This window comes from Macrobrachium rosenbergii, chromosome 49 (assembly GCF_040412425.1).
Source record: "Macrobrachium rosenbergii isolate ZJJX-2024 chromosome 49, ASM4041242v1, whole genome shotgun sequence".
In the NCBI taxonomy this organism is placed as follows: domain Eukaryota; kingdom Metazoa; phylum Arthropoda; class Malacostraca; order Decapoda; family Palaemonidae; genus Macrobrachium; species Macrobrachium rosenbergii.
Window position 1 is genome coordinate 37,398,606 of NC_089789.1, and position 27,499 is coordinate 37,426,104.

At 38.1% G+C, this 27,499-nt stretch overlaps 1 protein-coding gene across 2 annotated transcripts in view; it reads right to left on the reverse strand.

Moving 5' to 3' along the window:
* LOC136832256 (lens fiber major intrinsic protein-like) overlaps positions 1–27,499 on the reverse strand; it is a 110,165-nt gene that overhangs the window by 41,510 nt on the left and 41,156 nt on the right. For both annotated transcript variants that reach the window (XM_067093120.1, XM_067093121.1), the window contains exon 2: positions 9,182–9,385. In XM_067093120.1, the coding sequence (XP_066949221.1) occupies positions 9,182–9,364 (183 nt within the window). In that variant the 5' untranslated portion in view covers positions 9,365–9,385. The remainder of the gene's footprint in view (positions 1–9,181; positions 9,386–27,499) is intronic.

Here is a 27,499-nt window from a genome sequence, read left to right on the forward strand (position 1 = left end):
TAATGTTTGTTATGCAAACAATACGATTTTCCCGACTCCCGCACCAACAGGTTGAATTTCAAGGGGATTTGACGGAAAAAGGAGTGGCATACAAACTACGCCTTACGTCCTGTACTTAATCACGCAGCAGTTATTACCTACTGTCTTGCACCTGGCTAACCAGTGTTTGTTTGTTGTCTACGGACTATAAAGTAACAGTGATATGAATTTTCATCACATCACCATGACATTTTTTATTCACAAACTCTAAGCTACAAAAATGTCATTTAATATCTAATTTGCTCTACCTCAGAAATAATACCGAAGGGGAATTGTAATAGACAAGCGAGAGTCACCTGGTGGATTTGAACCACCGACTGTACCTGTTTACGACTTCAGCGACTAGCTCTCTCACTTGTCAACTATAATTCCCCTTCGGTATCATTTCCGAGGTACAGCGAACTGGATGTTAAATGACATTTGTAGCTTAATGTTTGTACCAGTGATATATGAGCGATTTCAGTTCATCACGATGATAGGTTCTGATAGATTCCACAAGTCAAATTCTTATGGCGACTTGATCTTTCTCGTCTAGATCGCTAGGCACCCCAAGAGAGCACCGCCGCTGCTCACTGAAGCTTGACATCCTGTTTGGAATTAATCTCGTTTTGGAGGAGCCTGGGACCTGATGGCGTTTGAAGGCACTCCTCTGAAGGGAAAGAGGCCTTTGGGGGGCTGAACTTGTTTGATTTAGGCTCCGCTGAAAAGGAGTCTGGTAGTAATGATATGCTGGACAAAATTCATATATGTTTTAAACGGCGTCTATTCAGCGTCTTCTTGGCCAGACTTGGACGGGAAGGTTTGCTTTTACCAGTTTGATGGAGTTTGCCTTCGTGTGGGGATGGGTGGGGTCAGATTACCTTGGGTTGGGTAGTCGAGGCCAGCGATGGGGAGTCACCTATCTCCTTACACAGACTCGCAAGTTTGTGAAAATAAATGAATGGTTCGACCTTTCGTTAATGAAATAAACTAATCACTACTGTAACTTGTAATGAGCCACAATTCGGATTAAAAAAAATGGGAGGGTTAAGCGTTAGGTTGACGCCTCTGTTTTGTAAGAAATAAACCAATTAATAACTTGCAACAGATTTTAGGAAAGTAAGTTTAACAACGATAAAAAAAATTATTGAAAACTTGTAACGAACCTTGCGAGTCTGGTGCTACCGACATGCGGTCACAATGAGGCCTAGATACCTCTCATTCTCGCAAGTTTACCTTCTCTGACTTCTGTTCCTTTTGAGAGGTAATGGGTCACACTAAAGCCCGAGAGGAACTGAAGTGAGTGGGACGAGTTTCCCCTCTCGTTCTGGAGTTGTCGAATTTTTCTTTAGCAATCCAGGTTTAATTACGTTCTGGTTCCATCAAATACAAATTGTAATGGTGGCATTATTTCTTTACACTCACGTTAATGTATAATACAAATCCACAATTATATAGATATAAATTGTGTTACTGAGGAAGAACACCGTTCAGGTGTTCGGAAGTCTTTGTTTTTAACTTTTACAAATAATAAGATTTGTTTATATAATTGTGGATTTTTATTAAACAAAAGTTTAGTTACGACAATGAATTTCTATACACTTACGTTAATCCTAAGCCCGGATAAAGGACCAGGCTTGAACATAGGGTTAACGAAACACGTCAAGAAAATTTTACTGAAATAGAAATTCTTGGAAGTATGTCCTTTTGAAACTTTTCAGGTTTCCGCTGGACAGGTGCATTTTTTCCTTCTACGTCGTATGGGTGAGTTAGTGTAGCCTTTTTATGGGCTGCAGTGACACTGGCATTTGGAACTTTCATTCCCCTAGCACGGTCCTATTGACCTGGTTAGTCTCGACCAATAGAAATCTAACTAATGCCAGACATATTTATGTTCCCGCGCACTATACCCTCCCTCAGACCTGCAACCCAGGATAGCGGTCGAGATAATAATGAAAATAACAGGTGACAAAAAGGGGAGCGAAAAACTTTCGTGAATTACCGTCCTCACACCGGCAACCTTCAATGGCGGCTGGGCGGGATCCTCCGCATGACGTCATTCTCTCTGAAAGGCATCGGAGAAACGAGGCTGTGGAAATGGGAAGCCGTTACGTTGAGTTCGACGATAAATTTCTTCCCCCGATCGCATTCGGGTGCGGCGTTTAAGGCTTATCCAGCGGGATCTAGGGGCCAACTCCCGACGGTAAAACTGTAGACTCGTTCCTCGCCGAATTTATCGATGGTCTCAGGAAATTCTCTCCGGGATTTAGGTTCTAAATTGAAACTTAATCTTCTGTGGAAAGAGGCTTCTCGTGTATATGTTTATTGGGAGTTTTAAAGAGGGGGGGGGGTGTTATCTATTAAGAAAAGGTTTTTGTCCCGTCTTACTTATTTCAGATTCAGTTTCCTGTTGGGATTAAAGACTGGACTAAACTTTCCACAGAGACGAGGAAAGACACAGCATATACAGAATGTTTCTGCTTTAGTCAAGTTGGGCTAAGTTGGTACTTAAACTGGTGGCCGCCAGGCAGTGATGTGTTTGCGTAACAGTGAGCCTGATCGGTGCTTGGTTGGGTGACCAGACGACGCTGTCACATAAGCTGGCCATCTCTGAGTAATAGGCAATGATTAGCAGCTTCTCCCAAACATCAATGATTAGAAATTTACAGCAAGGAACCAGGTGTGAACGGCAACTGGTCGCAATGAGACTTAAGAAGACAACAGTGAGTGAGTAATATTAACTTGTTAACTGATCTCCCACAGAACAGTATTCACTTAAGCGAAAAATAGGACAATTAATGACAACAGAAGAGAAGTATGGAAATTGTGACGATCAGTAGCCCTTGAATATAGACAAACTAAGCCTAATACATCACTAAATATATTATGGATTTAATGTCCACTAGAGTTAAGGTGTTAAAGCATTCGTACGTTATCCATAATCGAAAAGATTATTAGACCTAGAAAACAGGAAGTGTGAACTGTTTAGTTCATCCGGACAAAATTTGTTTCGCCTCAACAGGTCATTCTGTAATGAACATCGTCCTCCAGATCCTTTAAACGTGATCAATTTGGTTCTGTGTTATGATTGAAATACCCTTTTTGCAATAAATAATGACCGCAATGTACAAAATAACCTGTCGCAAATTATGATAAATCATGCTCATTAGTGTATATAACAAAGCTCTAAAATTGCTTTTGACTGTTAATATATTATCATAGCATTTCACAAGACAATGTATATAATAATCCATTGTCAAAAGAATTATGATCGTTAATGTGAGCTATAAACAGCTTTCTTGTTCTTTGTAATTGTATACAATTACGTTGCTATGAATTACAGTCATTGTTTGTAATGTCACAATTCTTCAGGAGGGAAAGAAGTTCCAGAATTCAGACAGTTTTAGATGTGTAAAAGCAGCACTACTGACAGAGAACACTACAGGTTCCAAAAGTCGTGTGAAAGAATGAAAAAGGACTTCCAGAGGACAAGTAGCATGGAGCAAAGATGTTGCAGAGGAAAAGTGGCAAGGTGCAAGGGAAGTTCCAAAGATCTGGTGCCAGAAAGAATGGAAAATCCTCAGGTTATGTGACAGAGGTCTGGTGACAGGGTCAGAGTGGACGTTCAAGGTATCAAATGGCAGGAATCACTGTAAATTCCAGAGGTCGGTGACGCGGCCAAAGCAAAGGCTTCGTATACCAAATGGCTGGGAGCACTGTAAGCTCCAGAGGTCAGATAACAGGGCCAAAGTAGAGGTTCCAGGTATCAAGTGGCTGAGAGAAATGTGAGTTCCAGAGGCCAGATAACAGGGCCAAAGTAGAGGTTCCAGGTATCAAGTGGCTGGGAGAAATGTAAGTTCCAGAGGTCAGATAATAGGGCCAAAGTAGAGGTTCCAGGTAATCAAGTGGCAGGGAGAAACGTAAGTTCCAGAGGTCAGATAACAGGACCAAAATAGAGGTTCCAAGTATCAAGCGGCTGGGAGAACTGTAAGTTCCAGAGGTCAGGTAACAAGGCCAGAGCAGCGGTTCCAGGTACCAAGTGGTAGGAAGCAAAGTAAGTTCCATGCGTCACCTGGAAAGAAGCAATAGAGGTTTCAGAGGGTAGTAAGGAGCAAAGAGGTTCTTGTGCAAGTTCCAGAGGTCATCTGGCATGAAGCAAAATATATGTTACAGACGTAGTAAGGAGCAAAAACTCTAGAGGTCATGTGGCAGAGAATTCCAGAGGGAAATGGCAAGGACCAAGATGGGTTCCAGAGGGCACAAGTAACAAACTTCGGTAAACATCATGACTTTCACTTGATCTGGAATGTACCAGTACATCTGGAAGCCAGGAGGTAAATAGTTCAGTAACAATCTAGCTCTGTTTTATCTTTCTGATAAATAATATTCTTAATCTTGAAATTATTTCAGGACCGTAAATGGTCACATATCAAATCTGATTTAAATCTGTATCGATATACAAATGGAAATTCATGAACTGATGCACAAAGGGAAGAGCAATGAGACCGTTACCTTATAGATTGGGGAGACAAAGACGAATGGATGCCTTTGGCTTCTTGGAAGTGATACCCCTTCCCCATATACCCCTGTCTCACCCTGGTCTGCCCCTTCCCCTTTCATCGCAAGAGAACATCTCATTACTCTCCGAGAAAAACAGACAGCATTTTGTGCCCCAAAGATAAAGGCTGTCCTTTGAAGTGTCGAAAATCCCGGGCACATATCCACATACTTTCAAAGAGTCAATCTAAGTTTCTCCTGAGCCTTCATATTTATTGACACACATCCTGGTGGCTATTTGTACCTGAGAATCATATCTTGGAAACAGTTTGTATTTAAGTACTGTGAAAGATACAACATAATTGCTAAACATCTTGTATTTCTTATTCTCTTTTTTCCGGGTTAACCCCACTCCTTTTCAGTCTTTCCCTTTCTTGTTAACTTCAAATCAAGGCTAGAAAAGGCGTTAGGTTCCCTGTCCCATCTTGCTTCGCTTCTTGAAGGACAGATGATTGTATGGGTCAGGTGAATACGGAAGGAAAAGAGAATACCAAAACTCCTGGAAATGAGAGACAGGCGGGAGTGTCAATCATAGGGAAATAAAAGACAGGAAGCAAGAGAGAGAGAGACAGAGACAGAGAGTCAAATAGAAAGAGAGAGAGAGAGAGAGAGAGAGAGAGAGAGAGAGAGAGAGAGAGAGAGAGAGAGAGAGAGCTAAGTGTTCCCTGAATATTAAATGATGATATTCGCATTTCAAATCTCTATCTGTTGCAACACGCGATAAGCTCGAATCAAATTCATTTCTAACATCCAAATCACTATTCTGTGCCTGAATGTCGCTCTCCTTCCTTCTCCCCCTCACTTCCCCTTCCCCTTCCCCTGGCAACAGTTCCCGGGAGTAGGGGAGTCCACCCCTTTCCCTGCGTCTGGGAGCGGGTAGGGGGAATTATAATGCCATTCCCCTGTCATACAATTTGCATATTTACAATTCAACCTTGGGAAAGGAAAATGGGTGCGCTGCTACGATGACTCTTATTTAGTTTTTCTGTTTTCTCTTTTTCAATAAATTTCTCTCGAAATACGTGGTATGGCTACCCGCATTTCGAGGAAATTGAACCTCATTTCAGATGTTTCTCTTTTTAATAAAATTTACTCGGAGTATTCATTGTTTCTCTTTTAAATAACGTTTACTCGGAATATTTAATGTTTCTCTTTTTAATAAAGCTTGCTCGGAATATTTAATGTTTCTCTTTTTAATACAATTTGCTCGGAGTATTCAATGTATTTCTTTTTCATAAAATTTACACGGATTATTTAATGTTTCTCTTTTTAATAAATTTCACTCGGATTATTTAATGTTTCTCTTTTGAATACAATTTACTCGGAGTATTCAATGCATTTCTTTTTAATAAAATTTACGCGGAATATTAACTTTCTCTTTTTAATGAAATTATTCGGGAAATATTGCATCAAAATCTCGACGAAATTGAGTTATTTTCCATTGTTCATCAAATTTACTCGGAATACTCAGCACTCATTACTAACATTTCGAAGGACTGACGACCTAGCATATTCAACTAGCCCAGACCCGAAGAATCCAAGAAAAATTGAGGAAAGAGACCTGCCTCCTACAGATAGGAGTTGGACAGCAGAGGGAAAGAAAATCGCTTAAATTTACAATGCTTGGATCCGAAAAGTCAGTCGCATATAACTGAATGTCGACATGCGTGCTGTGGATAGACATACATTTTACTGGAATTGGAATAAAAGATTTAGCACAAAAACCAAGCGCTGGGACCTATGAGGCCATTGAGCGCTGAAAGCGAAGCTGAGAGTAAGAAGGTTTTACGGGTGTAGCAGGAGGAAAACCTCGCAGTTGCACGATGAAACCACTGTTCAGGAAAGTGGAAAGACGGAGAAAAGAGAATATGAACGGAGGTACACTAAAAGGAATGAAAGGGGTTGCAGCTTGGGGCCTAAGGAAGCGACGCTGCAAAGAACCTTAAGTAATGCCTACAGTGCACTGAGTGAGATGCACTGACGGCACTACCCATCCTACGGGGGTCATGCATTCTATACCCAGGGATGGTAGGTTGAGTGGCTACCTCCTTTCGACCTAAGCCTAGAGACTCCTAGCTAAGAGCCCGAACCCTTGGAAAACATGTCTTGTTGTGCAAAAAACACTGAACTATTAACATGTCAGTCTTTTAAACGTACAGTTTTCCCTAAATTAAAATAAGGGCGATATTTAAAGTGATTTAGACGCAAGGGGAATAGAACCCTAGACCTCGTGAATGTGGTCTAAAGAGGATTACAAAAACATAATTGATTTTTTTACCATTAGACATTCAGTGATGTTTTAGATAATACGTGTGATGGTAAAATAGAGCTGAATGGATATAGTTTAATCCCTATAGCGATACACCTGAATGAACTGACTTTTCAGAAAGTGTAGCTTCCTAACCAAAAGCCTGCAAGAGAAACGGAATGGAAGACTGAAATCTGACGTTTCTTTTGTCTTTCAATATATATATATATATATATATATATATATATATATATATATATATATATATATATATATATATATATATATATATATATATATATAATCATATATATATACTGTACATATATTACATATATAAATAAAAGATAGATAGATATACATAGATAGATAGAGCGTTTGAGTTTTATGTTTTATATATGCCTGGCACTGAATATTTTAAAACGCTACCGCCTTATGTTTCCCAAGCACGTTTATATATTGCGAAACGAAGACAACAAAGATGAGGAAAACTCCTTAATAATTGACAATACGCAAACACTTGTGGAACAAGCCAAAAATGCCATTAGATTCCCTAAAAAGCGCTCACTAAATAAGACTGTTCAACTTGGAAAATAAGGATGAAACGGCAGGGAAATTACAAATTTACGCTAATGATAAATCGTGTTCCAGGTAACGCAGAAAAATGGAGAGAATTCGCGAAGATTTTATAACCCTGATTAATACCACGAAACTCCTGTAACATAAGACATCAACAAAACGATTGAATCGGGGTTTTACAAAACGGCTGACTTTGAAGATGGTGCAGACATCAAAGAACGCCAGTGCAAATCGAGACTTCATTACACCGCACCAGTTTTTTGGGGGACTACAAACACCGAACACTAAGATTTTAAGGCATTTCAAGATGCACGAAACTCTACGGTAAAACTACCCACATTTTATTATCTCATTCGGGATTCTATGAAATTCGCAAGAGCGAATGTAATGTAGATTTTAAGTTGTTCCAGATTCAAGGAAACTCCACAATAACAAGAAAAGATGACTTTAAGCAAAATTAAATGAAAGAAAACTTGGATTAAACATATTAGCTGATACAAAAATCTACAGAATTCCAGACAAGGATCAAAGTCCTAGAGACTGATCTTAACTTCACGTCATTGTTCAACATAATGAACTTCCACATACTAGGAAACTTCAGAGTGAACTAATAAAGACATTAAGAATTTCGAAGATGAAACAATCTCGAGAGTTTACACAATCTGAGTAGCTGAGTAATTCCAGAGATTGGTCTATTTCAGAGCTGACGAAATTATATAGGAAGTGGTTCAGAGAAAGTCGAAAATAGAAAACTTGGCTCTTTTCACGACTCACAGTACTATTAGCCGTGAGCAGAACAGAGACTGTCAAAGCAACAGGTTACAGGGATGAAACTAGTTTTTTTTCAAGTGTATCTGAAGGAGCTTTGAGGAAAAACAAAAGAAGTCATCGTCAGGATCTGCAGACACGGTGATAGTGAAATTCAAAGAATTTGAACTAACTGAGCTGACAGATGATCGATACAGAAAATCACACACTGAAGACAAATATCTAAATTGTAACTGTTACAAGCCAAAGGGGCTACACGTGAAGACTCTCCTTTGCAAGGGAAGAGGTTGCATGCACGAAGCTTCCCCTAACTTCCTGCCCTTATAAAAGTATTGTGCAACGCCAAGAAGCTCGACGGTGTCTTTCATATTCTTCCCCTGGTGGGATGTAAACATAGGAATCTTACTTTTAAAGCCCCTCCCACTATCCACTTGGCCACGGATAAACTACCTTATATTGGAAGTGTATTTAAGTGTTACTGTGATGGCATCTCGGATGTAATTGGGATGGTCTGAGCATCGCAAAAACAAGCATACACACATGAACACTCACTTACCCTTCTCTCTCTCTCTCTCTCTCTCTCTCTCTCTCTCTCTCTCTCTCTCTCTCCTCTCTCTCTCTCTCTCTCTCTCTCTCTCATGAGCACAATAAAACTAAACATGATTTTAAGCAATACAAGAGCAAGAAGGCTTAGATTAAACATATCCAGGTTTTACTATCCAAAGAAAAATTCTGCAGTTTTAGTTGTTCAAGGACACAAGAATCCAAGAGATGAAGACCTCGTACTAACTTCAACTCTCTCTCTCCCTCCCTCCCTCTCTCTCTCTCTGTTTGAATCCTTGTTAACTTCAACTTTCTCTCTCTCTCTCTCTCTCTCTCTCTCTTTGGGTCCGTGTTAACTTCAACTTTCTCTCTCTTTGAATCCATTAACTACAACTTTTCTCTCTCTCTCTCTCTTGGGTCCGTGTTAACTTCAGCTTTCTCTCTCTCTCTTATAGAGTTCTTTCCAACCTCTCTCCGCGGCGAAGGATGTTGGGGCATTGAATCAAGGTATCTTCTCAGGGCAGCTACCGGTGGGTCGGTGGGTGGGTGTGTGGGCGTTGTAGCGGTTTTGGGCACGGCAAGGGACAGCCCACCCGAAGTGGACGAGTGGGCGGTGGGCGCATCATCGTCCTCCACCTCACCTCCTCCCATATTCGGTTAATCCTCTGAGTCCTGGCGAGAAAAGGGATTAATATTCGTAAGAAAATGTAATTATAGAAAGTTAAATTTCCGTTAAATACCAAGGTCATTTACACTTAATTATGAAATTAAAAAATGACAGAAGCACTAAATTAATATTAGCGGTCAAAAAAGATTAAAATTTTCAACAAAATTCAACAAGAAAAAAAATTTCCGCAACCACCAAGTAACAGAACTATTAATATACGACAAAAGTTCATGATTAACACTACCAATCAAAATTGATATTAACGGTTAAAAGGATTAACATTTTCAACAAAATTCAACAAGAATAAAGCTTTCCGTACCCACCAACAAACAGGGGTATTAACATATGACAATAGCACTTGACTGACATTACTAAATTAATATTAAAGGTTCAAAAGCAGATTAACATTTTAAAAAATTCAACACGAAATATTTTCTCCACAGCCGCCAACTAACATTGACATTAACATATGACAAAAGTACTTGATTAACATAACCGCTGTAAATCAAAGTCAACAGTTGAAAACTAGTTTATGACAAGCCACAAACCAGTTGAAATTATTATTGACGGGTAAAAAAAGATGAGCATCAACAGAATTAATAAAGAAATAAAATTTTACACAGCTCCCAACCAACATGGAAATTTGCAATTTAAAATGTCAAAAGTGAGAACTCGCGCTCACAAAAATTGCCCTCCAGCTAATTTGCAACAAAACACAAGACAATACTTTTGCACGAGTAAAAACAAGCGTTGCACTGGACGATTTGGGATATAATATATATGGAAATCTCCTACGCCCTTTTGTTCATGAATATGTATGGAAATCTACATAAAATATTAATTATGAATGTATATCCCTCCTCTCTCTTTGCACGGATAAGTGTATCTAGCTTCCAGAGCACACACGTGCTTAAATAAGCTAGGTAATAATAATAATAATAATAATAATAATAATAATAATAATAATAATAATAATAATAATAATAATAATACTCTTTTTGCCAGAAAGAGTACTAAAATACCAGATAGACATCAGAAAAAGAAAAAAGAAGAAATAATAATAATAATAATAATAATAATAATCTGATAATCTTATGAGTCATTAAAATAGCGAAGATTTCCACAGTGATGTCAGTGTGAATATATAAGAAAATTAAAAAACGAGAGCTTTTGAGAACCTACTCGATTCCTTTGATAAGGAGAGTAGGGCAACCTCTCGAAAGCTCTCGTTTTATATATATCTTTAACACATATTTACACTGGCATCTCTTGTGGAATTCTTCACTACCACCACTAGTACTACTACTACTACTACTACTACTACTACTACTACTAATACTAATAATAATAATAATAATAATAATAACTTATCTGTTATATAAGACTATAGCAGTAATCTCATCACTTAGCAATAACAGAAATATTACTCAATGTATTGCACTTTAATGATAGAAATAAGTCTTCCCTTCTCTCTCATTAGGTTACATTAAATGGGTGTCCCTTCATAGATATGTGGAAATCAGTTTTACGTAGCCCGTGCCAGGTATAAGCATGTATGTATGTAACGGAATGGAATGGAATAAAAAATTTCGGCCTAGGGCCAAGCGCTGGGACCTATGAGGTCATTCAGCACTGACACGGAATTTGAGAGTAAAAAGGTTTTAAAGGTGTAACAGGAGGAAGAACTCGCAGTTGCACCAAGAAACAATTGTTAGGAGAGGTGGGGGGTGGGGAAGTAAGATGGAAGAGAATATGAAAGGAGATACAGCAAAACAAATGAAAGAGGTTGCAGCTAGGGGCCGAAGGAACGCTGCAAAGAACCTTGCGTAATGCCTACAGTGCATCGCGTGTGGTGCACTGACAGCACTACCCCCCCTTACCGGGTGTATGTGATAACCATGATTATTACTGTACAAACTGCTGCAATACATAACAGGAAGTGAAGGACTGCAATCTCAAAGGCTTCTGTTCAGAAATACCATCTTGAAAGGAAAATGTCACTCGTTTAAGAGAGGCGGATTTGACTGCAAAATGATAATGTCACGAATCTTCTTCGCGCTTTTATAATCACTTGGCGTTTCCTCGATTTTTTTCAAGGACTATCAGCTTCAGGTAACAGTTCCAAAGCCACTTTTCTGAGATTAATTTCCTCTCGGTTTTAATATCCTCATGGAGAAACACAATCGACGATGGTCTTTTGTGGCGGCGTATTGCATTAAAAAAAAAAAAAAAAAAAAAAAAAAAAAAAAAAGTGATCAATTTCCTTTGTGGTGTATTGCATTACAAAAAAAAAAAGAAGCAAATGTGGGATATATGCTGTTTATCATTAAACAGGTTTTAATGAGTTTATCGGTTTTGCGAGCGCTTGTAAAATGAATATCACTGACTTCCAAAGATTCCCGAATATTCACTTGTCTTTCTTGGTCGTTTGGTGAATCTTTCTTCTTCTTCTTCTTCTTCTTTCTTCTTCTTCTTCTTCTTCTTATTATTATTATTATTATTATTGTTGTTATTATTATTGTTGTTGTTTTTCCTTGTGTTGTTGTAAGATGAAATACACAAGAAAGCTACTAGAGATTTAATTTTTACATCAATTATTCACGTTAATGTGACGCACAATTCTATTTATCACCTTTATTATTATTACTGCTTCTCACCACCACAAACCCGTTGCTTACTTGCCTTATGAAATAAAAAATGCCCTTCAAAACAATAAATAAAAGAATGACTCTTTCAGCAAGACATACCCACCTATTGTTTAAATCTAAATATCAAACCAAATGCTTTTTTATTTACTTCTTAATGTTTCTGATATCGCATACATAAATAAAACAGCGACTCTTCATTGATAATGTCAATCAAAGGCAATTGTTTAATTACCCCTGATAGTTGAAATGAATCAAAGATGTATTATTTATGCAATGTTACGTCGAATGCCTACTGTCCGGATACTATAATGAACTTTACAAGCGCTGCAAACCAATTGAAGTTCTAAAAATAACTTTAAATGACTAAAGAAACAGCTGAAATGAATCAAAGATGCATTCCTGTATATCATATAATGCTAAATACCTCTAAAAATCACTTTAAAAATAACTTTGAATGACTAAAGAGATAGCTGAAATGAATCAAAGGTGCATTATGTATATCATATAATGCTAAATACCTCTAAAAATCACTTTAAAAATAACTTTGAATGACTAAAGAGATAGCTGAAATGAATCAAAGTTTCATACTGTATATCATATAATTCTAAATACTCTAAAAAACAATTTTAAAAATCACTTTAAATCGACTAATGACGTTTGCAGTGCTAAAAAACTACACCCAAGCATTAAAAAACTCTCAAACGTGAAAGATACTTTAATGTACTTAAACCAGTTTCAGAAATACTGAAAGACAATTTGTAGTGCACTTAATTCAACTTCGAACGATTAAAGATAATGCTGATAAAAACGCCATGAATTTCGGTATGTCAACATTTACGTCAAATGCCAAGCGCTGCGACCTGAGGTCATTCAGCGTTGAAAAGGAAATTGAGAGTAAAAAAGGCATGAAAGGTGTAAAAGAAGGAAAACCTCGCAGATGCAGTAAGGAACAATTGTTAGGAGAGGGTTGAGGAAAGTTAGATGGAAGAAAGATAATATGAACGGAGGTACAGTAAATGGAATGAAAGGGGTTACGTTCAGTAAAAGGAAGGAAAGGGGTTGTCTTCAGTAAAAGGAAGGAAAGGGGGGCACGTTCAAAAAAAAAAGGGTTGCACGTTCAATAAAAGGAAGGTTGGAGTGCATCAGTAAAAAGGAATGAAAGGGGTTGCGTTCAATAAAAGGAAGGAAAGAGGTTGCATTCAGTAAAAGGAAGGAAAGGGGTTGCGTTCAGTAAAAGGAAAGAAATGGGTTGCGTTCAGTAAAAGGAAGGAAAGGGGGTTACGTTCAGTAAAAGGAATGAAAGGGGTTACGTTCAGTAAAAGGATGGAAAGGGGTTGCGTTCAGTAAAAGGAATGAAAGGTGTTACGTTCAGTAAAAGGAATGGAAGGGGTTGCGTTCCGTAAAAGGAATGAAAGGGGGTTGCGTTCAGTAAAAGGAATGAAAGGTGTTACGTTCAGTAAAAGGATGGAAGGGGCTGCGTTCAGTAAAAGGAATGAAAGGGAGTTGCGTTCAATAAAAGGAAAGAAAGGGGTTACGTTCAGTAAAAGGGAAGGGGTTGCCTTCAGTAAATGGAATGAAAGGGGGGTTACGTTCAGTAAAAGGGAAGAAAGGGGGTTACGTTCAGTAAAAGGAATGAAAGGGGGTTGCGTTCAGTAACAGGAACGAAAGGGATTGAGTTCAGTAAAAGGTATGAAAGGAGGTCGCGTTCAGTAAAAGGAAGGAAAGGGGATGTGTTTAGTAAAATGAAAGGAGTTGCGTTCAAGCTGAAACGACCTCAGAACAAAACAGCTTCACTGAATGTCACTGGACAGCAAGACAAAAGGGCTCTCTCAGGATTAAAAAGAGGTTAGAGAGTAGTTCTAACTTTCGCGCAGCAAAAGAGAAAGTGGGGAAAAATGAAAGTGGGGGGGGGAAGTGAGACACAACAGCATCAGGGTAAACCACTCTAAAGTAGAGCACTTGGAAAGTATTTTTTTCTTTCAGGCAAATCCTATGAGATTGTTTTTCAGAGTTCTTTTCTATTATTTTTCATCTTTTTCTATTTTTTTTTATTTTGCTTTTTTATATTTCTTTTAAGTCAATGCACATTACTTTTATTTTCCTTTTTTATTTCCCTTCCTTATCCGGTTTTTATTTCTTTCTCTGCATTTCTTTCAGGTAATTCACGGTACTTTTCTCCTCCTTTTTTATATTTTTCTCTCTCATTCTTTGATTATTTTTCCTCTCTCTAGTTTTGCACATTTTCTATTCCTTTCATCCTCTGTTTCACTTCATTTTTCAACAGTGCAGTAATCGTTTTAAAATATATATATTAAGTTAGTGTCCATTAGAGCACACGAAACAGTAAATGTCACAACGGAGAGAGAGAGAGAGAGAGAGAGAGAGAGAGAGAGAGAGAGAGAGAGAGAGAGAGAAATGAAGTATTCATTTGTCAATGAATGTCGATTACACCTCGTGAATAATCTTAGTAGTAATTTCTGCCGTATTCAGAAAGGCTTATAATTAACCTCTTATTTCTTTCCTAACCTTTTTACTTGTATTATACATATTTTTTTATCTATCTGCTTTTTAGCAATGTTCGGTGAAATGTTACGCGTTGATTTTTGCAGTTATTTTATCAAGGGTACGAATTGTGATGGCCAACTGATTAAAATTTGGGAGAGACAGGAAAGTACCTTTTACGAAAGAGATACTTTTTTTTTATTGGAGGATGATGTTTTGATCGTTCAGCCTTGGCGGGGGCTTGCGTTTTCAGAACGCTCTAAATTATTATTATTATTATTATTATTATTATTATTATTATTATATTTAATGGACTCGGAACCTAACAATAAAGTAACAATACAAGTAACTGATAGTGAATCGAATCCTTCTTCCGAGATATTATTATTATTATTAAAGTATGATAATAGCCACGTATCTTATCATCATCGCTATCATTATCATCATCTGAAAAGCTTATTCACATTAGCATCATTCACATACTTTTCACAAGAGCCTAAGATGACCAGTTCGCTATAACTTAAAACTATAAGGACTGGGTTCACAATCAGTTATTTTTTTATAATTTTCCCGTTACTTTCCGGACTCGATGACCATAGTCGTTGCGACTCCAGATTACATAAACAAATCAATTTCCCTTGTTTATCATGCAGCCGGTCATCAGATTCTTAATGTAGTTGTATATGGGTCTATCATTATTGTTAATAACCATATTTATCAATGATCACGAAGAACCTTTAAAGGATATCAAAGAACTAAACAAAAGGCTTGCGTTGTTTTACTTATTTTCATTTTTTCTTCAATTAACTGACAACTATAGCCTGCATTTTTTCATGGAGATGATGGTAAATCACAACAGCCGATATCCCTGAGAAGCTCACTGTGATTGCCGAGGGCTCTTGTGCTCACCAACCACCAGGGGTTAGAATTCGAACGCATCGGCCTATCAGAAGCAAGAGGGAAGCCTGAACAGTATAGGCTAAGTATGTTTGTTTATTTTTGCTGTCTTTAAAAGAGCCAGAAAGAAAATAATAATAAAAATAACGTCTTTAGTGAAAATAAAACAATAAAATCTGACATGGAGCGAGAATGATGATTTCCATTTATCTTTCTGAGGCTTTGGCCTGAACATAGTATGGAGTAGAGCGCCCTTTGTACGGAAAACAAGCGAAGAAATGAAGGGCACTGTACAAACGAAAACAATTAAGTAAACAGAAATAAGCCGTGCGGTGCAACGCAAACAATGCCTCTGGTGAGACGTTGTTTGAAAGACAAAGGGGAAAACAAACAAAAAAAGAAAGCTACATAAATAAATAAAAGTCCTCTCCCGCAACTCAGGCTCTCTTACTCAAGGCGCGAAGCATCGCCGAGAAAGAACTTAAAACGAGTTTCTGTTTGTTTTATATTTGTCCTTATTTGACTCGCTTGGGAAGGACTTGAAAGTATCCATGACGACGTCTTCTGAGAAAAGGAAGAAGACGAAGATGAGTGGAGAAGGAGAAAGAAGGAGGAAGAAGGAGCGAGAAGGACCGAACCAATACACACAATTCCTCTCCCGGATCGACCATTGACACACGACCAAGTTACTAGGCCGAGGTCTTCGGGATGGATGGCGGGAAACGGGGAAGGCGGGAAAAATATCGTTTGCCCTTAAAACAAAAGAGACCTGCTGACAATACAGTCTCGCGGGGTGTTTTGTTCCTCTCTTTTTTGTGTGTGCCTTCGTTCTAGATTTCAAACAGGGTGGTTGGGATATTAACTAATATTCCTGAGGGCACAGCATTCCCAGAATCGTGGACGTACCCGTAGATAAGCAATCTATAATTTGGGCAACGAGATGCGTGTTATATGCGTATATACAGACATATAGCACGCTAAATGCTCCCATGCGTATCTAAATTCACTTTCGAAGGAACACGATGATCTTCGATGGGGCAACAGTTTGCTAAAAACCCGTAAAGTTACCCTTAAAATGATGTTACCCGTCCCGCCTGTAAAATCAATACGAAGGGGGCGCGCGAGGTGGCATTTACCCCAGCAGATGATAAGGGCGATAATCTTGCACATGATGATGAGCATTACGACCTTTTGGAGGTTGTGTGTATGTGCGAGGCTGCTGCTGCTGCTGCTGCTGCTGCCGCCGCTGCCGCTGCTGCTGCATGTAAGGCACGGGGTGAAAAGGGGTTATATGTTGGCAGTACTATACAACCTCCCCTTCAACACTCCTCCCCCAACCCTCCCCGCAACCCCAACCAGTCTCTCTCTCTCTCTAGCCCAAGACCGTCCGTCCTTTGATGTATAATGGCCAGCCTCGAGTGCCACCTCGACTAATGTCGTCGGTTTAAGGGGTCTCCTTTCAAGGGCCACACTCGAGTCGCTACTTGGCAATCGTCCTTCCCGCAAAACGAGGTTCCTTTTCGTTCTCTTACCGCCATTACTTCCATCTCCTCGTCCACCTCCTCACCAGCTCTTGCCGGGCTAATACGCACGCACAGACGAATGAACGAACGCACGCTCGCTCTTTCTCGCTCTCTCTCTCTCTCTCTCTCTCACACACACACGCATGCACGTCCATGAGAACCCGAGATTGTGATGATATATGAACGAGGGCCATTTGTAATGATGATCGACGTAACTCGGCTGTGTGCAAGAGAGAAAGAGAGAGTAAGTCCACATGCACACACACACACACACACGCTTGCATGCACGCCGACGAGTCCCGGGAACAGACCGTGATGACGTATGAATGAAAGCGAACCATTTGTAATGATCCACGTAACTCGTCTGTGTGTAAAGGAGAGAGAGAGAGAGAGAGAGAGAGAGAGAGAGAGAGAGAGAGAGAGACTCTTCTCATCAGACTAATAAAAAAAATTTTAATTCCCACTGAGAGTTGACATCTTAAATTATCTATTTAAAAGAACAAAATACTAAATGAATCACAGGTTTATCGAATAGGAAAAACACACTCTTACTTTCACGAAGGTACACTAAGACAGACAGACAGACGAATACAAAGAGGATATCCGTACGTTTGTGGATATACAACTGTCATACAGCGAACCTTGAACATTTTTTTTTTAATTTTCAACTGAAATCCTTTGAAAATCCGAACAGGAAATGAAACGAAGGATTTCTCCTGTCTCCTCCAGACTTCAAACCAGGGCCGAGAGAGGAGAAAATTATATGTATGTGTATATATATATATATATATATATATATATATATATATATATATATATATATATGTATATGTGTGTGTGTGTGTATACATACATGCACATACACATATATATATATATATATATATATATATATATATGAACAACGAGAGTGACTCACTGATAGCATGCCTGTGTTATCTTCCCACCCCCATCAGTCGACCAGTATCCACTCTCTCTCTCTCTCTCTCTCTCCGTTTTGCTATCAAACTACAGAACGTTGCACTGACAACACAATGGATGCTGGAGGTGCCCGAGAGTTTAACAGTGGCTATCATGATACTTAGAAGTGCCACACGCATCTTTGCTTATTTTTTCTGGCTTATTTGCTTATTTCTCAGTTACTTCTTATTATATTTGTTCGCTCCTTCGTTCGAATTATATTTGCGTTGTTTCCATCTGTGTTTTACAGTGTTTCTCTTCGTTCTGCTCTTCTGGTACTTTGGACATTCTGTTCTGAGTAGTTTTAGCAAGCTACTAACGTTTCTGGATTGTTTCAAAGGGAGTTGTAGATATTTTGTATACATACACACGATACATAATAATATACATATATATAAATGTATATATATATATATATATATATATATATATATATATATATATATATATATATATATATATATATATATATATATACATTTATGTGCATGTTTGCTTCTTGCATGTTACAGAAACGCATATATAATTAGGCAACTACTCACGCATGAGCATAAATAAGTTAACCCAAGAATACTAAAATTCCTGTGTGACAAATTAACATAGCTGTACCCATTAATCCAGTGGTTCTAAACGTTATTTTGGCCCAGGCACACTTTCACCATGTCAGAATGTCATCCCCCCCTTTTCAAAAACTGTCAACCTCAAAATGTGCATTCCAAGTAATATGCAACTAAGTCAAGCGTGATCTCTCAGTAGTGCGGACCGATGCACACTGAGTTTTGTGTGTTCCTAGAACCAGTTTGAGCCTGCCAATCTGTAGTCACAATTCCCTCCCTGAAAGCCTGAAATTTCCCCTGGTTGAGAACCACTGCATTAATGTGACCAGAGCGAGGTAAATGTGAAACGTGGTACCTAAATTCCGTAGAGTTTCTCAGTAGAAGTAATAATTACCTCATCGAGGTTCACATTTTTAAATTATATTTTGGAATATATTTTGACCGATTACGAACTCTCACGTTTGTTACTCCTCTCTCTCTTTCTCTCTCACCATTAGCTGCGAACCAAAACAGTCAAATATCTACCAGTAACATAATTCAGTGAATATGTCAACATGACACCACTGGACTGTAGAACACCCTCCCTGAGGAGGTTGTGCAATAAGAACTAGCCGTGAGTCTATGTTCCCGATTGCCTGAAGAAACCAGCCCCTACCAGTGTTGATAGAAATCTTACTTAACTGCAAGTGGGCAGTATTCGTAATTGTCATGCGTTAGCCAATTCACTCAATCAATGTTGTGTAAATTCCCTGTTGATTTGTTTAGTGAAAGTGCCCAGTCTTCCTTGGTAATTTCTTCCATGTTGTGATTGTAAATAATAAATTACTATTAAGAAATCCACTCCCGCTTGGCGACCTACCATTTATTTGTTATTCTTGCATTTCTTTAGTTTATGGGCTTACTAGGGTTTTTTGTAAGGCCAAGATTATTAACTTCAACCAACCGCAGTCATCTCCTCGTAACCTGTATATATATATATATATATATATATATATATATATATATATATATATATATATATATATATATATATATATATCTTCCTTGACAGCAAAATGGTTACCGTCACTGAGAGGTCGCTGTTTATCATTTTACAAATTCCCTTCGGTTTACGTTATTCCTAGGTTGAATGAATTTTATATTAAACATTTCTAGCTTAGAGATTATGAATTTTAAAAATGTCACAGTATATGGGACAAATATATATATATATATATATATATATATATATATATATATATATATATGTATATATATATATATAATTTATATATATATATATATATATATATATATATATATATAATATATATATATATATATATATATATATATATAATATTACTCACACCGACAAGCCATAGTTAATCACCAGTCGCTCGGCCATCCCTCCAAGAACTATTACAGAGCACACAAAAAAAAAAAATGAAAAGAAAAATACGACGGAACAATATGGCAAATACTCAGGACTATCTATCCATCAGTTAGCTTTCCCCCGTCGTTTTTTCCCATCTGTGAGCTGCGACAAAGCCCGCAGGAAACAAAAGGGGGACTCCATTTTTTAATGAATAATAGCGTGGGCAATGTCAAGTTGCGCGACTGGTGTATTCAAATTCATAAACGAACAGACTGGTGTGTTCGTATATGTACACAGATTAATGGTACAGGGGCCCGTACACATACACATACAAACACACACACACACACACACACACATATATATATATATATATATATATATATATATATATATATATATATATATATATATATATATATATATACATGAGTTACCTCTCCTCTCATATATACTATATATATATAAATATATATGTATATATATATATATATATATATATATATATATATATATATATATATATATATACTGTATATAATATATAGAGAGTATATAGAGATAAGAGAGAGAGAGAGAGAGAGAGAGAGAGAGAATTTTCCAATGCTCTTCAACTTGACTGGTCACCAAACTACCAATGCTACATCACGCCATCGTAATTATACCGAACATCATCTTTAACACTACAACCCTAAACTGCAAGATTAATGACACCACGGTCTGTCACTCTCCCTCGCACCCGAGTTCAGACAAGATTCTGATACACTCTGTGTCCTCGGCTACCAATACCAATGTTGCCATGCAGTTCATTTTCTCGCTTTTTTCCCCAGCTTCCCTCTTCGCGATCAGATACGTATTCTCAGATCAGTACCAAATAAACTGTTATCTTAATCTGATATACTATGAATTTGTAAGTGGCTATAATATATAGTAAATTTAAAGGTGCTTTCAAATAATATTCCAAGTATTGGATGGATGTCAAGTTGGCAATTCTAGTCACCTCAGTCGTTTGAAACGTTGCAACAATCGCGGTGAGATGAGGAACAAGGATCTGACGGAGAGCCCGGAAGGAAACCCCTCTGTTGCACTAAGAGGTGATAGTTAGAGAGGTTGGACAACATGGTGGAAGTTAGAGAGAGAAATGGTGGTAAAGTAAAAAGCTAAAAAGTTGGTGCAATAATATACAAATGGTTAAAACGGGAAGAGCGTTGCATGTCATAAAGGCATAGTTACTTCGATACCAAGTGGCCATCTGTAAAATTTACGTGTAATACTGTATTGCATTTATTCTACATAGTTCTTTTAATTTATTGTGTCTATAATTCTAAAATTCTATAGCATCTGTTCCATATACACTGTGGCTCTTCACGCATGTTTCATGCATTTTGTCAAAGTGTCATATAGACCTATAAAACTTACTATATACTTGATCATCTCATCAATGCAGTCCACATAATTCATCGACTGTACAATCTACATGTGCTATATAGTATAGTACAATCTATATATAATATTAGCACATTTGACTATCACGGCTTGTTTTGCCAGCTTCGCTGGTAATGGCGAGCTACATGTGTACATAGCCATTACCAGCGTAATAGCCGTCTATACTCGTGGCCTATTTATTTAATAAAAAAAAAAAAACATTTCGAGAACGCAGTCATGCCATAAAAATAATTACTCTTTCTACAATGCTGACTGACTTGTTTGCAAATATCATTTGCGTGAAGCTGTATGTTACCGTGTAGTCTGCTTTTGGGGAAATTCAAGACTATGTATAATTATGTATAAGTGTATATATACATATATATATATATATATATATACATATATACGTGTATATATAAATATATATACAGAGAGAGAGAGAGAGAGAGAGAGAGAGAGAGAGAGAGAGAGAGAGCACATTATCTTTCAAGGCGGCCACGTAACACCCACAAAGTCATGGAATTTCTCAACAGCTTGTCTTGTTACCTATAGTCTTTTTTTTCCTTCAAGAGTCGGTTCCATCGCTTCCTTTGGAGTTAGACCCCACTCCTGTTCTACTATATTTCTATTCTACCATCCATCAGACCTAGTTAAAGACATTCAGTTGCATAAGATATAAGTGAAAAATGCGCCGAAGCTTCTTCGGCGCAATCGAGTTTTCTGTACAGCGTATAATCAAGGCCACCGAAAACAGGTCTATCTTTCGGTGGTCTCCTCGGTATAATGAGGTGAGCCGCGGTCCATGAAATCTTTAACCACGGCCCGGTGGTGGCCTATCCTATATCGCTACCAGAAGCACGATCATAGTTAACTTTAACCTTAAATAAAATAAAAACTACTGAGGTTAGAGAGTTGCAATTTGTCATGTTTGATGATTGAAGGGTGGATGATCAACATACCAATTTGCAGCCCTCTAGCTTCAGTAGTTTTTAAGATATGAGGGCGGACAGAAAAAGTGCGGAAGGAAAACAATATTGGCAGAAAAGTGCGGACAGAATAAAGTCCGGACGGACAGACAAAGCCGGCACAATAGCTTTCTTTTACAGTAAACTAAAATGACGGTTATCGACACGCGTTAATTGTGTCTCGACGGGTACACAAAACTCGGTAATCAGCCGTTACGGAGACGCCTACGTTCCCGGTGGTTTGAAAAATTAATGAGAAATTAAAAGCGTACAGCCAAAATAACGAAATTATGACTGAGAAAGAGCACACGATTCCTTTGATGAAAAATCGTTGGCACGGGGAATACTCTTTTCATAGTTCAAAGTGAATTAGGGTTAAATTAGTTAGAGAATCGTCTTGTGTGGAGAGGTCTAGTTAGATTTCGTCTTTTTAGTGTTCCCAAGTTACATTTTCTCTCTCTTCAAAGTCGTTAGTTTGATTTTGGCTTTTAACGTTCGTAAGTTCATTACTTAGATTCTGGTTTCTTTAAAGTTCACAACTTACGATACGCCTTTTTTTCAATTTCGCTGGTTTTTGAACCGATGTGCATTTCTGACAAACATTTTAATGACATCCCTGAGTTTGTTAGAAATTTACAGAACCTGCTAATACTATCCACCTAGACCAGCGGTTCTCAAATTTTTTTGATAGGTCACCATTACCTCTACCTCATTCCTCTTCAGTTACGTGAAGTTTTAATATAAAGGAAAGAAAAATACTGGAAAGCTTAATTTCTAATGCATTTTATATGTAAGAAATTAATTTTGCTTTTACTCAAGTCTTAAGAAATGGAGAATTTAGATTCTAGGCATTATTCCTTTGACAAAGAAAAAATTAAAATTAAAGCAGTGTTCCTTTTATTACAAACTGGAATTAAAGTGCCTCGTTGGTCCCCAGAAACGTGTTCATTAGCCCCAGTTTGAGAACCACTGACCTACACGTATTGAAAAGTTAACATGAGATGCTAATAGCGTTTCTTTTTTCGTCCTTATGTATTGGTCGATTTGATGTTCCATGGCGTCTGCTGGCAGTGTTCATAAATGACTTTGGAGAGAGAGAGAGAGAGAGAGTTAGGAAAACAGAGGAAAGACGTTACACCCGCCAAGAGTTGCCACCTTGTCTATTCTTACGAAATTAACAACTTATTCCAGAAATCTCAGAAAAAATGTACATTCACACCCTCTTGCAATTGCCCGCTTGCGTAATTGGCTTCGCGTAACACAAAGAAACCCGGAAAATGAAAAGAAGAAAAACGCGGTCTGCACATTTTTATTCATTTAGAAACGCGCCCCTTCCCCCACCACCCTCGCTCCAAGAATGTTTGAACTCGTGATTCGCTGGCTTTCGCTGTCGGTGTGGTATGTTTTTGTGCCACCGATGTTTGTTTAAATTTCTTTGTTCTCACGCGTGGCTGCCTTTGCTTTGGCGTAGAAAGAAATTAAACAACACTGCTAAAGACGGAAGGTGGGTCTTCAGCTCCTGCCCCTCCTGCTACCAATGATAGCAGTAGTAGAATTAGACCTATCTTTGTTGTAGCAACCTTTATTTTTGTGCTGTTGGTCACCTACTGTTATGCTGTTCGTAGCTGTAGCAGCAGATCAAAATGACAGTGGGTCTATTACAACTACAACTACTACTACTATTAGTAAACCTACTATGTTTCACCTAATTTTTTTCAAGCCAGTTGGTCTACTGGCACTTACTAGCAGTGGCAGAAGTTCTCCATTTAGTCGGCCTAGCAAAGGTTAGACTATGAGTCTACTCTTAATACTACTAGTAGTAAGCCTACTGTCTTTCTCAGTTAGTACTACTACTAGAAGTGGACCAACAACCCTACAGAAGACGAAATGGAGCTAAACCAAAGTCAATGGACCTTCTACTATTACTATTTGCTAGCACACCCTCTTCAGTGCTGTAGGTCTGCTATTACTACTAGTAGTTGTAGACCTGTATCTGTGACTTAGCCATTTTTCTTCATTAGTCCCATGAATCTACAATTCGTAGTATCTTTTGGTGCGGTCGGCCTGTTACTATTAGCAGCAAGGCAGAAACTGAGTCTACTACTGCTAGTAGTAACAAACATCAGACACGCCGTCTTTGTTGTATCACTCTTTCTCTTTTAAAGCTGTTGTTTAATTTCCTGCTCCGCTTTTTCTAACTTCGCGTGTTTTAATTTCCAAGACGCTGCTCATTCAGACGCTGCGCTGCCGTTACTACTGCTGTCGGCAACGACGATGACTTACTGCGGCTGCAATATACTTTGTTTTTATGCTGTTGTTTGTTTTTATAGCATTGCTGCAGATGTTTTTCTCCCGACGTGGAGTTGTTTTACGGTCTGTTGTTTATTTAAATCGCTTATGTAACTGTGTGCTTTGAATTGGCGATGTACAAACTGGTTGGTGTCGTTATTGGTATGAGGTTTTGAAACCGCTCATATTTTAAAATCTGGTCGCAATCTGTTTCTGTCTCTCAAACACGCGCGCGCGCGCGCACGCAAAAGCGCAGGTATAAACGATTACATACAAGAGAAATGTTGCATTTCTTTTCGAACTTTGTAAAAGTCGACTTTCTTAAGTCTATCCGGAATTTAGCTCATATTATATCTTCTGTCCTAATCAAGTAGGGTTTATCTAATCGCACGAACTTACCAAAGCACTTGCCAAATTTACGCAGGTACTGAACGTCCACTACGTTTCTTGCCCCCCAAAATTAAAATTGTACCTTTTTAATTTTCTATAAAAGAAAACCATTTTGGCGGGTTTGTCTGTCCGTCCTCAGATCTTAAAAACTACTGAGGCTAGAGGGCTGGAAACTGGTATGTTGATCATCCACCCTCCAATCATTATACATACCAAACGCAGCCCTCTTGCCTCGGTAGTTTTTATTTTATATAAGGTTCAAGTAGCCAAATCGTGCGTCTGGCAACGACATAGGAAATGACACCACCGGGCAGTGGTTCAAGTTTCATGGGCCGCGGCTAATACAGCATTATACCTAGACCACCGAAAGATAGATCTATTTTTGGTGGCCTTGATTATACGCTGTTCAGAAAACTCGACTGCGCCGAAGTTTCTTCGGCGCATTTGTTACTTGTTTTACATCGTATAGTATATAAAATTCTGGACAGTTTTCACACAAATTACCTTGAGGGAGGATTTCCACACCTAACCACGAGTATTGCTCGCGATGGTATATAGCACTGGGTGAAGTTTTCATCATACAAGTTTAAAAATTTTGGTATCGTTGCACATGCCAAGCTTTGCATTGGCAAATACATTTTTTAGCTCAAATAACTTTAGGAATAATCCAACATCTAAGGCATATCTATTTCAGCATATATATATATATATATATATATATATATATATATATATATATATATATATATATATATATATATATATATATATATATAATATAAAGCTGTCACACGAGCTCATTTTCGGCAATTTCTGAGAATCATGCCGTCAAAATTTACGTCAGCTTTCCATTTTTTTTATTTTTATCATTTTATTTTATTTTATTTTTTGAAAACTGAACTCAACCATGCCCCTGCTTTATAACATCTCTTATTGCATATACGTGACATCTAATTCTATGCCAGCCTAGAAAACAGCATCGGTTTCTTCATACAAAGTTTGAAGACGCCAAAAGTCGCCAGGAATTATGTGCTCTGGTCACACAACCTTCGGGTTTTGAGAGCTTCCTGTAGATATGGTCAGACGCTGGCCTTCTGCCAACAAACACATGGACATTCTACTCTCTGGAGGGTTGCTAGGCAAGTTAATGGCCTCGGGTCGTTTCATAAAGATGTCTGGATATCATGAACAATAATAATAATATTAATTGGCACGCAATTGCTGTGCACAGAGACCCAATACGTCAGTGATGTAATATACGCTTTTATTTTTAAAATCGCACCCTTTGCGCCTAAAGCATGTTCAATGGAGTTTTCTGTTTTTGTCTCGATTGTTAGGAAATCTAATACAAACACTAATTAATGCAGTGATTATGTTAATGAACTGATGTTTGCAGCATTCAGTACAGGCTTCCTATTCTGGCTCTGATGATTAGTGCCCATTTTTCCCATTCAAGTAAAAACGAAAGCAGAATAATTGAAACCGATTGTAGTACTATTAACGGGAAGATGATATTGCGTATTATTTATTCTATAATAAATATGAAAAGTGCCCTTTAATGAGGAGTCTGGGCCTGCATGATGTGTATGATATACATGTACTCTCGTGTGCATACATCCATCCATACATGCACACACACACATATACATATATATATACATACATATATAAATATATATATAAATATATATATATATATATATATATATATATATATATATATATATATATATATATATATGTATATATATATGATTACCTCACAAAATACCTATGTATACACCAAAACACACGCACACCACACATACATACACACACACACAACATATATATATAATCGAGAGTAAAAACAAATCTGGGATCACTTTAATATGTATACATGTGTGTATGTATGGATTTATAATTATATATATACATACCTCCATACATAAGCGGAGGATTCATCCACGAGTTAGATGTTAAAGCATTAATACTGCAGTTAAGTTAAGTATATCTTAGTTTAACCAGCACAAAGGCTGATTAACAGCTCTCCTAGGGCTGGCCCGAAGGATTTGATTTATTTTACGTGGCTAAGAACCAACTGGTTACTTAGCAACGGGACCTACAGCTTATTGTGGAATCCGAACCACATTATAGCGAGAAATGAATTTCTATCACCAGAAACAAATTTCTCTTGTTCTTCACTGGCCGGTCGGAGATTCGAACTCGCGACCATCAGAGTGGTAGGTGATAGCTGAGAACGGAACCCGCTCACCCAGCGAAGAACTTTTAATACTGCAGTGATCTAACTACATATGCATAAACACTCTTCATTTAAGCGCATAGGCAAAAAAAAAAAAAATCAAATAAAGAAAACCCACACGACAAATTGCAGAACAAAACGGGGGACGCTTGCTGCATGAACATCAAACGCCGTGAGGAACGCTGCTGTTCCCTTCGAGCCTCCACGCGCCGTCTTAACGACTCGTTTACAATGCTCGCGAATTCGGCGTCGAAGGCTTCCTTCCCGCACCTCGAAATTCTCCCCCAAACATTCGTTTCCTTGACGATCATCAACCGGCATCTGCTCCACTCTTTCTTGGCCTTCGGGTGTTACGGCGTCG